General features: G+C 36.2%; 1 protein-coding gene across 3 annotated transcripts in view; it reads left to right on the forward strand.

The window, feature by feature from the left end:
* bsk (mitogen-activated protein kinase dJNK) overlaps nt 1-17388 on the forward strand; it is a 462799-nt gene that overhangs the window by 281439 nt on the left and 163972 nt on the right. For all 3 annotated transcript variants that reach the window (XM_090404432.1, XM_090404431.1, XM_090404430.1), the window contains exon 8: nt 17144-17329. In XM_090404432.1, the coding sequence (XP_090260558.1) occupies nt 17144-17329 (186 nt within the window). The remainder of the gene's footprint in view (nt 1-17143; nt 17330-17388) is intronic.

Below are 17388 nucleotides of genomic sequence, written 5' to 3' on the forward strand. Positions count from 1 at the left end.
TCAGTGCACCTGTAATCTGCGCTATATAGATGAAACTGGATGCACAATTCTTATCCTGAAAAAGGAACATAAATGACACATTTAATAACTATGGTAAATATGTCCTTTCTGATCATACCCGGTTACTCTACACAGAATTGCCTGGAAAGGTACCTGTTTATTATTTCACACCAAAATGTGGTATGAGTGCAAATTTAAGGAGACCTGTGAAATTCAAATTGATCATCCTAATCTCAACAATAATGAAGGTCTAAAAATCTCAAGAATATTGCTGGTACATATTTTACCCAAATAACCTTTTGTTCTAAGAGGTCAGTATAAAATATAATTAGGAATAGTACTCCAGGATTTTAGCCTTAATATAAAATTTATGTTAAATTATTGATTAGGCCACCACTATTGCTTTGTTGGAAGTTTTTCCTCCACTTGGTTAGACTATAATAAATTTAGTTTAATCCTTTATACTAAGACAAGGAGTGATGAGAGCTTGATCCACCTTTACTCGAGTTGCCTCAGTCCTGAAGATACTTCAGGTGCAAACTTTGTTTGCTTACACTTGGATAAAGGATTAAACCACTATTACTGTATTAACATGTTCACATAGGGAGTGATCAAAACTCCCTCTTTACCACCCTAACCATGGTGGGTTGGATTACCCCCTCCCCCAGCTATTTCATCCTTGTTCTGGCTGATGTGCAACATAACATCATGGTTCTTCGGCTGTAACCAAATTTATGTGAGGGGGAAAGAACTAATGTGTTCATTTTAGGGTATATTAGAAAACAATAATTAAGGAGAATGTTACATTTGGTTAATGTATTTGAATTACTAACTGATGTAAATATGTGAATAGGCATTGATCAGCCATGTAAATGGGAAATGTAAAGGCAAGAACGTCTGTGTAGAAATACTTTCATTATTGGAAATGAATTATTTATAATTAACATTTGTGATATTGTGTCCTATAAGTTGCTGGGTGGAGCGAAAAACAATGGATCCTATAAACTCTTGACATAATGATGATATAATTTAAAAAAAATTATGAAGAGAATGAAAGAGATTTGTCCACAAAATAAAACTAACTAACCAATAATAAACAGCAGCTGTGTACATTTGGTAGCTCAGCAAATAACTGTAGGGAGGGACTAATCCAGTGATGAGTTGATTTATCTAGGCACGGCAGGAATACATGGAGCAGCAGATCATCTTATAAAATTTGTTGTGCTTATGTGTTTTTATTTTTGTGTTATTTTTATTTTGCTTGAATTTCTAAGAATTTTCTTTTATTCACAAATGATCAGTATAAACTTTTTTTGCATAGTAATATATACATAAATGATTTCCAACCACTGTCAGAATTATCCACCCTTTCACAAATCTACATTCATTTACGTTTTACTTTTTGTTAGCATCTCTTCTGTCTTATCAATAATAGATATCTGAGATATTCCAGTATTTTGTTGGATTCATTTTCATTCAGGAATATATGAATTTTTATTGACCATATCTGTTCTTTAAGAAAACTAGAAACATTAACTCCCCGACAGACTATACTGCAGAAGCAAGAAAAACAGTGATTTATTGTATCACTAAATACAGATTGATGACATTTACAATTTGTGTACTATATTTAATAACAATTTTGTAATTAGAGACATTTAGAAGAACCTATCATAATAAAAAACATGTCTCTTCCCACAAATGCTATGCTACATGCATGCCAGAAACAGTTTTATTGTAGTATCTAACGTCCTCTTTCAAATTTTCATTAGCAGAAAATACACATAGCAACTGTTTATAATACAGTCAATGAGTACAGAAAGCACGTAATTTATGTAAAACAAATTTTCTAAAGCAAAACAAAGATGCATAAGTTTGTGTGTGTGTGTGTGTACAATTTGAATTGCATTTGAGATTTTCAACAGCATTAAGACATTTCATAAATAATAATTTTACAAATAAAATTTTATTAAAAACGTTACAACTGACATACCATATGTGTTATGAAAATGTGAAACCCATCCCTCCCGATGTGGAAAAGATGGGTTTCGCTAAAGCTAAATACATATGCTAAAGCTAGTTCCTGTTGGTAGTTTACACACACACACATGCAGACACTGCCCAGCTTCTACATGTTATAAAAAATAATATGAATTTATTTTCTGGTCATGTAAAAATAGAATATAGCTTTGATGTAGTTTTTTTTTTTTTTTTTTTTTCTCATTAGAGGTCAGGCCAGTAGAATAATGATTAGTCAAATTACTGTCACTTTGGCATATTGTATGAATTGTAATGTAGCTTGTGTGTGTGTGTGCGTGTGTTCCAGATGACCTTAATATGAAGGTTGAAATGTCATGTTAGGAAATTAAAGTAATTATTCCTGACATAGTCATAGTCTCCATAATTTTGTTCAAAAAAAAGGAATGCTGAACACTACTGTGTAACTTTAAAAGAGAGGCTGTGATTTGGCCACATCAGTGCTCTGGTTACAGCAGTGCTACATCTGCACTGCTGTGACCAGACTTGGTCATCTAGGCTTCTTGGGAATGAGGTGGTGGTGGAAGGGATCCAGATGAATAACCAAGCCAGTGAGAGGTCTTTGAAATGCTCCCTATGAGAATAGATTGAAGGGGGGTGTGTGTGTGTGTGGACATAGGCATCTGGAGAGAAAGCTGTTCTCTGAAGAAGTCAGTGTGTCAATGCAGGGAAACTAAGAATTATCAGGGTGGATGGTAGCAGGGGAGGCCTCTTGTGGGAATATGTGCTTGGGAGAAGGGGGGGGGGGGAATACATCAGGTAATGCTGAATCCAGTGGAGTCTGGAGGGAATAATGATAAGTATAGAAACGGTGCCCATGCCTTGTTTCTTTATACTAATGCCAGGATTATCCAGAATAACAAAGATGAATTGGTGCTGCTGATAGCATCTGCCTGTCCAAAGATTATTGGGATCTCTGTGACATGGTTGATGGAGGATGATATACTGACAGGAATAGAAGTAGCAGGGTATAGCATTTTTCAACAGGATAAGAAGGGCAAACGTGGTGGTGGAGTACTGCTTAATGTAAGTGATGGCTTACGTCTTTTCAGAGTGGAGGATTTGGAGGGCAGTGTTACTAATGGTTTCGAAAGCATATGGTATGAAGTATAGGTTGGCAGGATAGGATATTTAGTGGGTGTTGCTACAAGCCAGGGAGCATAGAGGATGAAGAGCAGTAGATGTTGAGCTTGGTGACTACAAAAAGAATGATTACCATGGTTGATTTTAACTACAGCAGTATTAATTGGGAAGAGGGAATTTCTGTAATTCTTGAGGGACAAATGTCTTAGACAACATACAGCAGAAGGAACACGAGATTCAAGAGTTTTGGATTTGGTCATAGCATCAGAAGATCTGATTATAACTGAGATGGCATCTGTGCTCCCAGTTGGAGAGAGTGACCATGTGGTTTTGACTTGGAAGATGAATAGACATGAATGAGTATCAAAGAGAAAGGAAGGTATGTGGAATTATAAGGCAGAAATCTTCCAGCATTGCAGAGACCTGTTTGGAGAGAGGATTTCACTCAGGTCACTGAATTCCTAGAGGTCATCCCTTCTGTCAAGATTCAATGGAGGGAGGAATTGGAAGGGTGAGATATCATCAGTGCTTGGGATCTTATGAAGGAATATTTATTAGCAGCAATTGCAAGTTGTATACCGCGAATGAAGAAGAGAAGAACACAATTCTGTGTGAAGTGGATGACAAATAATATCGAATGGGAACTGCAGGTAAAAAAGACATTATGGAAGAAATATAAGGAGAGGGGTGGAGAGTAGATGCAGGAAGAATAAGACTCAGGCCAGGAGAGTGACTAGTAGGGTAAGGAAGGCAAAACTGGAATATGAGAAGAGATTGGCCCTGAGATCCAAAGATAATCCTAAGGAATTTTTTTGCTATGTGGCCAGTAAGAGGAGAAATGATTGTGGACGAATGATATTGTTGGATAAAAACAGGAGACCAGATTGACTGATGCAAAGGATATAGTAGAGTTTTTCAATGAACACTTTATTAGGATAGTTCATCCTGGAGAAGTAATTTTAATACTAGAAGGATAGGTCAGGTTCAAGGTTTAGAAGTGCAAGAAGTAAATGTGTTTCAAATACTGAGTACTGTGAATGTCAATAAAGCAATTGGATTGGATGGAATTTTGCCATGGGTTTTGAGAGAATGTGCTGCAGAACTTATGGCTTCATTGACCATAGTTTTTCAATAAAAGTCTGGCCATGGAAAAGGTGCCCAAGGAGAGTAAGATAGTGCCATTGCATAAGGGCGGTAGCAGACTGGAAGTGTCAAACTATAGATCAGTTTGTATTTCATCAATAGTTATTAAGATTTGGGAGAAATTAGTGAGGGGTCATATACAGTGTTGGGCAGATGAGGATGATGTTATCTGTGAGAGTCGGCATGGATTTGTTAAGGGCTTGGTTTAGTAATAATAAAGTGACAAGATAAGTTGATGAGGGAAAGGCATATTCTGCTGTTTGATTTTACAAAGGCATTTGACAGGGTGCCACATGATAAGTTGATATTTAAGTTGCAGCACATTGGTTTAGATGTCAGGTTATTGAACTGTATTCAGGATTGGCTATCTTATAGATATCAGAAAGTTGTGTATGGGGGAGCAGTATCAAGGAGGCAGAAGGTTACAAGTGGAGTCCCACAGGGTTCAGTACTGGGACCTGATTTGTTTAACCTTTATATCAACAGCATTGTCAATGGATTGCAAGAGGATATTCAGTTGTTTGCAAATTATGTGAAGCTGGGAAGGGTTATTAGTAATAGTGCAGATGTGGTAGGCCTTCAAGAGGATTTGAATAAAGTGGACAGATGGGCAATTCTTTAAATTTACGTTCTTACCAAGTTTTTGTTTAAAGAAGCTTGTGAAATTTTGATCGACCATCCTAATCTTAACAATATTGGTGGCATAAAAATCACAAGAATTTGAATGATACACATCCAGCCCACTTAAGTTCAAGTTTTCCAGTAAACCCTGACTTTAATACTCTAAGCAATATTTTCAGCACTTATTGACCACCATCCATACTGTTTTGTTCTAATTTATGTGTACTTATATGAGTAATTGTGTGAAAGCATGTTGCTCCTTAGCTTTATTTATTTTTTGTAACCAAATGGATAACAACAGGACTCTAGCATTAATGTAGTAGGCGGTTTTTTTTCACCAGAGGTCAGGCCAGTAGTTTTAACAGTTGACCAAATTAATGTAATGCCATGTAGATTGTAGTGTAGCTTGTTTCTTTGTACATATGTGGTATACTCCAGATGATGACCTTAATGTGAAGGTTGAAACATTGAGTGATTATTTTGGCTTATATTAAACTGAAGTTTTTATTTTACCATGGTAATTATTTCAATAATTTGTATAATTAAAAATTAATCAGTTCTGATAGTGCACTGACCACTGAACTTGACCACATTCTCAAACACTTTCTAGCCAATGTCTACAATCTCCAAAAAAATCCACAAAATATTAAACCCTGTAACCATAACCCATCTTTCCTCCCCTCCCTTCAGAGCAGAATCACACAAAATCTACACCATTCCATATTTACGACAAACTATGAGGAGTAAAGCAGATATTGTGGCCTTACAAGAAGGTGAATAGACAGAGTGAATGGGTACAGGAGCAGAGATGCCAGTTCAATGTTGAGAAATGTAAGGTTTTAAAATTTGGAAAAAATGGGACGTAGAATGGTGGGGGATATATTGTTGGAGGAGAAGGATATAAGAGATGTTAGGGTGATGGTAAATAAGGATCTAAATTTTAGAGGCCGTATTGCCAAAATTGTGAGGACAACATAAATTCTGGCAATGATGCAGATGACACAGACTTGTAGAAGTAAGGAGATTCTGGTTCCTTTGTATAAGGCTCTGATTAGGCCACATATGGACTACTGTGCACAGATTTGGTCAACTGGTTTTCAAAAGGTTGAAGAGATATTTTTAAAGGTCCAGAGGTGATTGACCAAAATAGTTTCTGATCTCTGGAATGTTAAATATGAAGAAAGGTTGAGACAATGCAATTTACAGAGTCTAGTGGATAGGAGGAAGAGAGTGATATGATAGAGATCTAAAAGTTGGTAAAGGGTTGTTATAGGATTAATGTTGAAATTTTTCATGAAATGGTGTAGATTGGGGGATAATAAGAGGCCATCCCTGGAAGCTGTATAAGGTGTGAGCAAGGGAGTGAGAAGCAGGTTTTTTTTTGCATGGAGAGTTGTGAATGATTGGAATGTATTGCCTGAAAGCATGGTGTCTGCAGAGAATTTGAATGTGTTTAAGGCATGGTATGATGAGTTGTGTGTGCATGACAAAGGGACCTCCTAGATGAGTCTGTGACTCCATGGAGTCTTAGAATAATAACAATAATAATAATAATAATATATTTGGGACACATCTGAAAAATTAATAAAAATCCTAAGGAAATACAACCTTGCAACCACTTACAGGCCACACAAAAAATTGGAATCCCTTATCTGCTCCACCAAAAACCAGCCACCTTGCCTCAACTTACCTACATTGCAGTTTCAAACTGTCCTACTATGGCCAAACCAGGCAAGACAGTCAATATCAGAATTTCTGAACACATGGGCTACATCCATTACCATCATTACAGCTGTTCTGGACTTGCTGATCATGCTTTGGATACTCACCACAGAATACACTGGAAGAAGGCCATTGCACCTGCTGAGTCCTGAGAAACTTTCCAAACCTCAACAAATTTGGGTGCATGCCCCAAATTTGCAAAGCACTCATCCTCGGATCTTTAGCCTAATGACCAAGACCACCCATTTAGCGCACTAGGGGATGCCATTTAGGACTGTAGACCTGACTTTGGTTTCCTTTCTTCAGCCTCATTTACTCACTGATAGTGCTGGTATGCACATATCATTCCTTTGTGATCCATAATGCAATGTAATGTTGCCGAAATATAGGAAGTATTAATTAAAATTATAATTAATATTTAGTGTATACATTGTAATTTCCTGAAAAATAAGTTATGAATAGCCAACGTATTAACCTTTCAACCAGAGGTCATTATACAATGGAACCAGAATCATTGCCAGATTGTGTTATTCTCACAATTTTAGCAGTGCATCCTCTAAATTTTAAATCCATATCCACCATCACCCCAAGATCTCTTATTTCCTCTACCTCCAACAATATATCCCCCACGAAGCAGAAATTCTACATCCCATTTTTGTTTTTCAAATTTAAAACCTTACATTTTGCAACATTAAACTGGCAATTCCTTGCCCATTCACTCAGTCTATTCAAGTCTTCCTGTAAGGCCACAACATCTGTTCTACTCCTCATAGTTTGTCCCCAACTTTACATCATCTGCAAACAACTGAATATCCCCATTCAAATCTTCTCCAGTGTCTTGAACATACAAGGGGGTGGTCTGAAAAGTTCTCGGCCTAACAATGAAAAAACGAATTTATAATTTCAAACTTATTTTTATTTTTCATCATAATCTCCCTTAAAACTAATGTATTTATTCCAGCACCATTATCCCATCCCTGTAGTGGTTCTCAGTAAGATCTGCAAAATACCCCTCTACAGCTGCAATTATCTCTTGATTTGAAGAAAAATGCTGACCAGCGAGGAAGAGTTTTAGTTTTGGGAAGAGATAGAAGTCAGAGAGAGCCAAATCTTGGGAATATGGTGATGTTTCAACAATTCATAGTGCAGATCCCTTAATTTTCCCATTGCCAAAACACCTTTGTGGGCAGGTGCATTGTCCTGATGAAAGATGATTTTTTTCTTCTGCAAACTGTATCTTTTCTCACGAATTTTTTCGTCTAGTCTGGTTGAAAGATCGGAATAATATTTCCCGGTTATTGGTTTACCCTTTTCATGATAATAAACAAAATGCCTTTAACATCCCAAAACACCGATGCCATGACCTTTCCTGCTGATGGAACCGACTTTGTCTTCTTTGTCGTTGAACAACCAGCTTCTGTCCACTGTTTTGACTGCTGTTTGGATTCTGGTGTGTAATGGTGAATCCAAGTCTCATCCATAGTAATAAATCGATGCAGAAAATCAGTTTTATTCTTATTATGACATATGTACCAACTTAGAAGGAAAAAAAATCTTTCCGATAGTGTTGCTATCTATGGTAGGCCGAGAACTTTTCTGACCACCCTCATTCACCTAACCTAACTTAACCAGACCCCTGAAGTGATCTTCCTCTTCCAGGATATTGCTCCCCCCCCCCACACACACACACTTGCTGATACCTTTCAGATAGACAATCTTTAATCCAATGCACAAGTCTAATATCAAACCCCATCTACTCTAGTTTCACTATCAACTTATCATTTGGTAATTAGCTATCAAAATATTTTGCAAAATCTAAGTGTATTGCTGTGTATCCATCTCCCTCATCCAATGCAGTTGTCACCTTATTGTAATAAGTAAGCAGATTACTGAAACATGACCTCCCTTTAGCAAAATCTGGCCTGTCCATCAAAGATACTATTGTCAACACAGTTCTGGATCCTGTTCTCACTAGCCTCTCCAGCACTTTAACCACAACACCTGACACACAGCTTGACCTATAATTTGAAGCTTGAGTTCTGTCACCTCTCTTATGAAGCAATACACTCTTCCTTTCCTTCTCCTTAGGAACTTGACCCAGTGTAAGACTCATATTAAAGAAATATGCCAAGGCAGATCGCAACTCCCTGGCACATTCCTTCAAAATGCATGGTGATATTTCATCATGTCCCATAGTCTTATTAACAGCAAGTTTACTTAATTGTCCATATACCTCTTGCTCACTTACTGGTCTCAAACTGTCCATGATGTCAATTCACAAGGATGAAAGTCCTTTATGAAGTGCTCATTAAATAGCTCAATTATATCCTCTGCAGTAGTTATCCTTATATTTTTTCCAGTCAGTCTTCCACTTATTGCATGTATTTTTTGTAGTTTTTATATTGTATCCCAGGTGATATCTCTTTGACAGAAACAAAATATTTGAACAATTAAATTTGTATTTAATTCTTTCATTGTGCCCTCCATTCCATTAAACTTGAAGATGAGCTCTTAGCACCAATTTTGTCAGCTTGTGTTTCTGTAGTTCTTCCATTAGTTTCTTTTCCAAGTGATACTTTATAATTGATAGTGCTTGTGTTTAATTCTGTTGAGTTTATTAATGTTGTTCCAGTAGCTAACTTTTCACTCTTTCCATTGGTTCCTTATTAGCATACTATCTGATAATGCTATAATGTAAACTGTATTTCAGCAAATATAAATTTGGCCCGATAAATCCATATGAACTGCTCATTGTCATTCATTCATTCAGCATTAAGTGGATGCCTGATTGTTGGATACATCATGGGATGGGATGATTGTTGGATACATCATTGAACATTGGATTACCATCATTATTAACACCAGACCTCCATGGCATGAAAAACTTATCATAAAAGCCTCATTTGACACTCTGCTTTTCTCACAGGTTGCCTGGAAGCTCTCATTTATCCTTAAGCAACCAATTTTTGATTTTCCTCTTAATATATCATTCATTTAGCATATATCTCATATTAATGTTTTCCTTTTTCATGTGTTTTTAACTGAAAGTTGTCATAGTTGCAGAAAGTTTTTTTGCTTGGTCATGAAATAAATTATAACAGGCAAAAAATTTATATTCCTGTTTTAATCCTTTATGCCAGGGGTTCTCAAACTTTTTAAATTTTGTACCACTTAAATAAGAATCAAAAAATATATGTACCACCATAAAATACTGTTTCAAAATAATTATTAAATATGAAAACCCTTATAGCACGCTAATGAGACTTCGCATCCGAAAATTCACATAAAACTGCAATAAAATTTATTTGTTCGTTTTATTCGATTCGACAAGCTAAATTCTTGGAACAGTCTACTTGTTACAATATTAAAATACATTTTTCTGAACATTTATTTATATATTTTGTATAAAAATTGTACCACCAAAAATAATGTAATGTACCATTAGTGGTACATGTACCACAGTTTGAAAAACAATGCTTTATGCAAACACAAATAAAGTTTGCATGCAATGTGTCTTCACAACTAGGCTACTGTATATGGAAGCAAATGACTTCGCATCAGAGTCCCATAATGCACAGCACATGACATGTATATTGCTATGCATTATGGAAAACATCATTATCCAGAATGTTTGATTTTTCTTGAGATGAAAAGTAAAGGGATGCTCATCATAGGAGGTTCAAGAGAGGACAATAGTATTAGGAGGAAGAAAAGATGGATAGTAAGAGAGGCAGAGAAAAGTATTTTTCTCTACCTCTTCCAGGGATGACCCCTTGTTTTCTCCAGTTCAGTCATTTATTGGAAACTTTTTTAGCATCTACTAAAAACTCCTTTAGAAACTTGGGTTTCTCTCACATCCTCTCGTTTCTGCTTGTCAACTGAACTCTATAATCCATAAAACTTCAGCCTATCCCTCATAGGAAGCACTCTGTTGAACAGTCCTCATTTTGGTCTCTCCTCTGAATGCTCTCCATTCTCACATTCCCATTAATAAAAATTTTATATCACTCATAAGTTTGTGTACAGTTTCTAATTGGTATTTCTTGGGTATTGTTTTGATAATTTTAGCACTTCTCCTAATGTAAGGAACTACTACTGTTTTGTAATCTAATTCTTCCCTCTTAGGTTTGTTTGTTATTAGGTAGGAGAAGGGCTAACATTATATATATATATATATATATATATATAAAGGGTGTCCCAAAATTCACGCAAGATTTAAATTTAGCGTCATTTGTGCGGTAAAGTGTTGCCAACGAGAAAAAAAAGACAGTGTGACAGCTGACAGTTCAGGTTTATTAAAAATGGAGCGCTACACAAAAGAACAACGCATTTTCATTGTTGAGCAATATTTTAAAAATAATGAAGGTTTGGCAGCTACAGTTCGCAATTTTCGTACAAAATATGGTCCGAATAGTGATTTAACTTCATCAACTGTGAAAAGATTAATTAAAAAATTCAAGGAAACTGGATCAATTAGTGATCTTATACACTCTGGCCATCCTTCAACAAGTCGGTCAACAGAAAACGTCGAAGCAGGTTCATGAGAGTGTTGCTGAGAGTCCAGGAAAATCAATTCGGCACCGTGGTCTTGAATTGGGCATTTCAAGAAGCTCTCTACAGCGTATTCTCCCGAAAGATTTGCATCTTTATGCTTACAAAATTCAATTGACTCAAGAACTGAAGCCTACTGACCGCACACAGCGAAGAGAGTTCGTTGAATGGATTATGGAACAACAAGTGGATGCTTATTTTTCGAACAAAATCATCTTCAGCGATGAGGCTCATTTTCATCTTGACGGCTTTGTTAATCGACAAAATTGTCACATTTGGGGTTCAGAAAATCCACGAGTGATTGTTGAGAAACAAATGCATCCACGACGTGTCACTGTTTGGTGCGGATTTTGGGATGGAGGTATCATCGGTCCATTCTTCTTCGAAAATGCAGCTGGTAAGGCAATGACAGTTAATGGTGCTCGCTATTGCGACATGATAATCCAGTTTTTTGTGCCTAAATTGCAAGATATGGATGTGGACGACATGTGGTTTCAACAAGACGGTGCCACATGCCATACAGCCCGAGAAACAATTCAATTACTGCATGAGTCATTTCCTGGTCGTGTAATTTCCTGTTTTGGTGTTCATAATTGACTGCCCAGATCATGTGACTTAACGCCGTTGGACTTTTTTCTTTGGGGTTTTTTGAAGTCTAAGATTTATGCCAATAAGCCCACGACCACCCACGCCTTGAAGGAGGAAATTGAGCACTGTATCAACGAAATTCAGCCACATTTATGCAAAACGGTCATGGAAAATTTCAACAAAAGAGTGCGTATGTGCCAGCAAAGCCGTGGAGGCCATTTACCCGATATCTGTTCCATGCATAACCCTATACTGTATACTTTATGAATCAATAAGAAATTACAATTTTTAATTAAAAACCTGTTTTCTAATTTTATTAATTAAATTAAAAACCTGTGTTTTCTATTAATTAAAATTAATTAATAATTAATTAAATTATTAATTAAAAACCTGTGTTTTCTATCAAAATTACTTCTCTTGCGTGAATTTTGGGACACCTGTATATACATTTTTTTTTTTTTTTTAGATTATATTTATTTTAGTTACATTTTTTTGGGGGAGTATGTAATTTGAGTAAGTGGTTTTAGCTCTGTGTACTAGTGTTTTTAATATTCCATACATCTCTGTGGCATTGTGGTTTGAGTTAGTATTCAGAAATCCTTCAATATATGTGGATTTTTGTTGGTCTTTAAGAGATACTTGTGCTTTGAGGTTTCTTCAGTTCACATGAAAGCACAAAGAAATAGGTAAATAATATTCACCTCCAAAGAGTATAATAACTCATTGTAGGAGACAATATCCACACAATCTATCATCCCTTCTTTCGAACCCATTATAAACAAAGTACTCACAACTGACTCTGCCAACCCATTCCACTCATTCACAAATCTTCAATCAAAATAATCTAGTCCTCACACCCTTACTAATCACACTTTTATTCATCTTTCAGGGATGACCTCTTGTTCTGGCCTCTCTAGCCAGATGGTGAAACATTTCCCTTGCATCAATCCTATAAAATCTTTTAAGTAACTTAAATGTTTCTATCATATCCCATCTTTTTCCTCCTATCAACCAACTTCTGCAATCCACACACACTCAATCTATTCCACATAGGGAACATTCCACAGACCACTCACCATCTTGGTTGCTCATATCTGAATCTTCTCCACCTCTTCCTCATCCCCAGGGGACCATACCTGAGCAGAGTAATCCAGATGTGGGTATCAAGGCCTTATAAAGTAGAATAACAATTTCCTTATCTCTGCTTATTAGTCTGTTCCTCAATAGCCAAGTAATTATATGAGCTACTTTAACAATATGTCCTCTAAACTTTAACTCTCTGTCAACCACATCCCTAAATCTCTAGCTTCCTCTATTTCATGGAATACATTGCTGTCAATGTGATACAGAGCTTTAAATCTGTTTATCCCAAAAATGCATAACTTTACATTTCTCCATGTTGTACTGATACCCATTATCTTTTGCCCATGACAGCCTATTTAAATCATCCTGCAAGCTCTCTACATTGCCTTGATTAACTACTACTCTACTAATTTTGCATCATCAGCAAACAACTGAATATTTCCTTTTGGGTTATTTCCTATATCATTTATGTACAAATTAAACATTAGTGGCCCCATGACTGAAACTTACTGTACACCACTAGTCACCTGTTTTTGCCTTGAATCTACTCCTCCATATATCACTTTTTGATATCTGTATAGCAGCCACCCTCTTATCCACATAACCAGTGTCATGTCCATCCCCATTTGTTCTAATTTGCATAACAGTTCAATGTGGTAAATCCCTGTTGCCCCTCATATAGCATCATATTCTTATCCACCCATTCTTGAAGTCTCTTTTTGGCCAATTTTTCCAGTACTTTTCTACCATGCCTGAGATACTGGTTGGTCTATAATTTGCTAATGCAGTCTTAGAACAACCTCCCTTATGCAATGGAATTATTTTAGCCTCTTTCTACTCCCTTGTAACTCTACCAGAGCTGAAACTTAAAGAGCCTAGTCAGAGGCATTGCCAGTTCCTTTGTACATTCTTGCAAAATCCAAGCTGATATCTCATCTAATTCCACAGCTGTGTTTACATTGAGATTCTGCAATATTCTAAGAACCTCCAATTCATCCAATTCTATTCCCACATCAGTCTATGTCACATATGTTACAGCAGTAACCTCATTTGGATGATATACCTTTGCAAAGTGGTCAGTAACTAAACTATTTTAATTATTAGTCATTCTTCCTTTTATTTGCCACATAACAAAAGAACTCTTTCGGATTTCCTTTGGCCTGCTTGGCTAGTTAGTTCTTGTAATCTGATTTTGCCTTCGTTATCATGCTGGTCACCTGTCTTGCCTGAGCCTTGTGCTGTTTGTGAATTTGCTGGTTGCCTTTTTCCCTATTTACCCTTCAAAGCATTTTCTTAGTCCGCACGGTTAGCCTAGTGGCTATGCGCTTCACAACCATATGCCTGGGGAAGGAGTGTCCTAGGTTCGATTCCCGTCGGTGACGTGAGGAGCTGAAGGATCTTCCTCAGCCATAGCCAAGTTAGCCAGTCTTGGGTGTGGACAGCAGGGTTTTTTCCCCAGTTTATTCTGGGGTTTTTCATCCTGCAAAGCAGGCAAACTGGCCTTGAGAACTCAACACTACAGGCCAAAGGATACACCGGGGCATAAGGCTGACCACCTTATCCTGTAAACGGAGTGAGGTCCAATGATCGATGGACCCTCGACACCGCAAGGTAAAAGAGGGTATAAGGAAGATGAAGCATTTTCTTATTCTGTAGCTCATACTTAATGATATTATCACCCATCTAACTCCTATCTGATTAATTCTCCTTACCTTGGGTATACAATTTAATATATATATTGCTTCCTCTAGGTACCTCTCAACTATCTCCCATGCACTACTAACATCTTTCCCTTGCAGTATTTTATGCCATTGCACAGATTGAAACTTCCCCTCTAAGTTTGTCATAATCACCTCCCTTGTAGTTCCACACATATCCCTTCTTGACAGAATATTCCTCATTTTACAATCTCCCAAGTCAAGACTGCATGGTCATTTCTCACCAATTGGAGGGAGTGTGGCCACCTTGGTTATGGATAGCTCTTCTGGTCCTATGATCAGGTCCAATACTGTTGCATCCCTAGTTCCCCCCCCCCCCCATCACATGCTGCCTCAAGTAATTATCTCTGAATAGGTGTATAAATTCCATTTCCTTTATGTCACATGATCTTTCTTCCTTCCAGTCTATATGTCCACTGACACACTTGAGGGTTTCAGGTGACACACCTTGGATGTTGAAAAATATTGGTATTCTGATGAAAAAACTGCGATAAATCGTGTAAGATCACTCTCAGTTAAGGCGAAGGTAGGTTTTGAGAATAAACTCAAAATATTTCATTGTGATTTAGAAAGTAACAATTTTAAGTATTTCCCAAGAATGAAAATTTTTTTTAACGAAACCAGCCCCAAAAATCATGAACAACATATCAACCAATCTATCGAAGTTCTAAGGTCAGTAACTGAGCAGTTTTCTTCTAGATTTGAGCAATTTCGAATGTTGGAACAAACGATCCAATTCATAAAGTATCCTGATGAAACAGAATTCATGTATCTTAAATTAGATGGCTTTGAGTAGTTGGATTTAAAAGATCTAGAAATGCAACTAGCCGACTTCCAGTGTAATCCTATCTGGAAAAGAAAGTTTATTGCTCTTAGAAATGAATTAGAACTTGAGCGGGAATGTCTGCATGATATCGCATGTAAAAATTCAGATTGTGAAATTCTAAGCGTGTGGAATAGCCTTCCCGGAAACTTTCATGCTCTTAAAATCTTTGCTAAAGTTCTTCTAATAATTTTCTCTTCTACATACTCTTGTGAAACTCTATTTTCTGCCTTAAATAATATCAAATCGAAAGGGAAAAATAGATTGAGCAATGATTCAAGCGCTGCCTGTGTGGCATTAAAATGTACACACTATAGCCCTTCTATAAAGCAACTTTCTACCAGCACTCAGCAACAGAAAAGTCATTAAATGTAATGTAATTTTGTAATTTCAGTTTATTAAATTAATTGTATAATATGAATTCATAGATTTTATATCAATGTCCTATTAAATAAATAGACTAATATGATATGTATAAGTCACCATCTATGATTATGTAGTTAAATTTATAATGCATGTATGCAAGTGGCACATCAACAATGTCAATATTTAAAAATAAAAAAAAAATAAAAAAATGTTTGACACACCTGGGTAGAAAGGTTCGCCATCACTGGCCTTGATCTCACACCAGACTGTTTCAAATGAACAGCCACCTTCCTTCTTATCCTCTGTTCTTTTTTTTTGGCTGCAATTCATCTGCTTCATCAGCAGTATCCCTACCCCAATCCTATCTTCCCTGAAAATCTAAACTCTTCACATTCTACCCCTGTAACTACATCATCTGCTGTTAGCCAAATCTCATTAATGCCTATAACATTTTGGTGAGGTTGCACTAACCAGCGCCAAAAACTTTTCCGTCCTGTTCCTAATACTTCTGGCATTAGTATATAGAAACTGAAGCATTCCTTTAGGATCCCAGTCACCCTTAGTTCCTGAATTAACGTTTTTCTAATTAAAGATGTTTCTTTAAGTGGAATGTTTGTAAACAGAGATGCAATTGTCCTACTTGCTAGTAGGTTGGAATTGTCTAATGAAGTTGCCAATAATAAAATACTTGACTTGAAGTAGCTCATATTTAAATCGTTGGCTAAGAAGTTTCCTAGAAGTAATTTATGGATGATGACATTGAAACATCATGGGTACAATATAATAGTCATTATAATAATGAATACTTCACTGTATAACAAAAGGATGCCAAATCAAGAGATCATCATAATTCATATCAAGTAACTGACAGAAATTTTTCTGCTTCCCAAAAGTCTAAATTTATTTTATTTTTTTAAAAAAAAGTAATAATTTGTCACCTAAAATAATACAGATAATTTACATATCGAGCCTATATTGCATGAACATTAATTCAGCACATCTAGGACACACTTCATGATCCATTAGAGATTAAGGCCATTTCAATTCATTAACTGAAAATTAAAAATAAACAATTTCAACATACTAGTGAGTTTCGATGTTACTTAAAAACAAACTGGCTACAAGAAATTTAACAGACATAATTTACGTTTGTGCATGGCTTTAGATGCCTAATCATTTCTGCTAAACAATCCTAAATCCCTTAGAGTTTAATCAGACTTTATGCTCAACTTAAAATTTGACATCACCAGGTAGTGATTTGGAAGTTATTTGTTGTGTTGTATCTCCTATTTCATTTTACTTATTTTATTTTGCATACCAAAACAAGAATTTCAACTGTCTATATTATTTGTAATCTGAATTGAGAACACCAACAAAGTTTTGATAGTTTCTTAACATGCAACACCAGATATTGATCAATGGAATAAAATAATTGAACAATTAGGTACACCTTCTCAAGATTTCATGAAGCGGCTTCAGCCTACAGTTCGTAACTATGTAGAAAACCGACCCAAATATACAGGTTATCCTTTCGAAAAATTATTTCCTGATGTACTCTTCCCAGCAGATAGTTCTGAACATAGTAGACTAAAAGGTAAAGATTTTTTTGTTTTGTTTTGAAATATTGAGAGTTTGTATATAGATGTTGTCAAG

Source organism: Typopeltis vanoorti, chromosome 14 (assembly GCF_054136105.1).
Source record: "Typopeltis vanoorti isolate ZY-2024b chromosome 14, IOZ_Tvanoo_1.0, whole genome shotgun sequence".
Classification (NCBI taxonomy): Eukaryota; Metazoa; Arthropoda; class Arachnida; order Uropygi; family Thelyphonidae; genus Typopeltis; species Typopeltis vanoorti.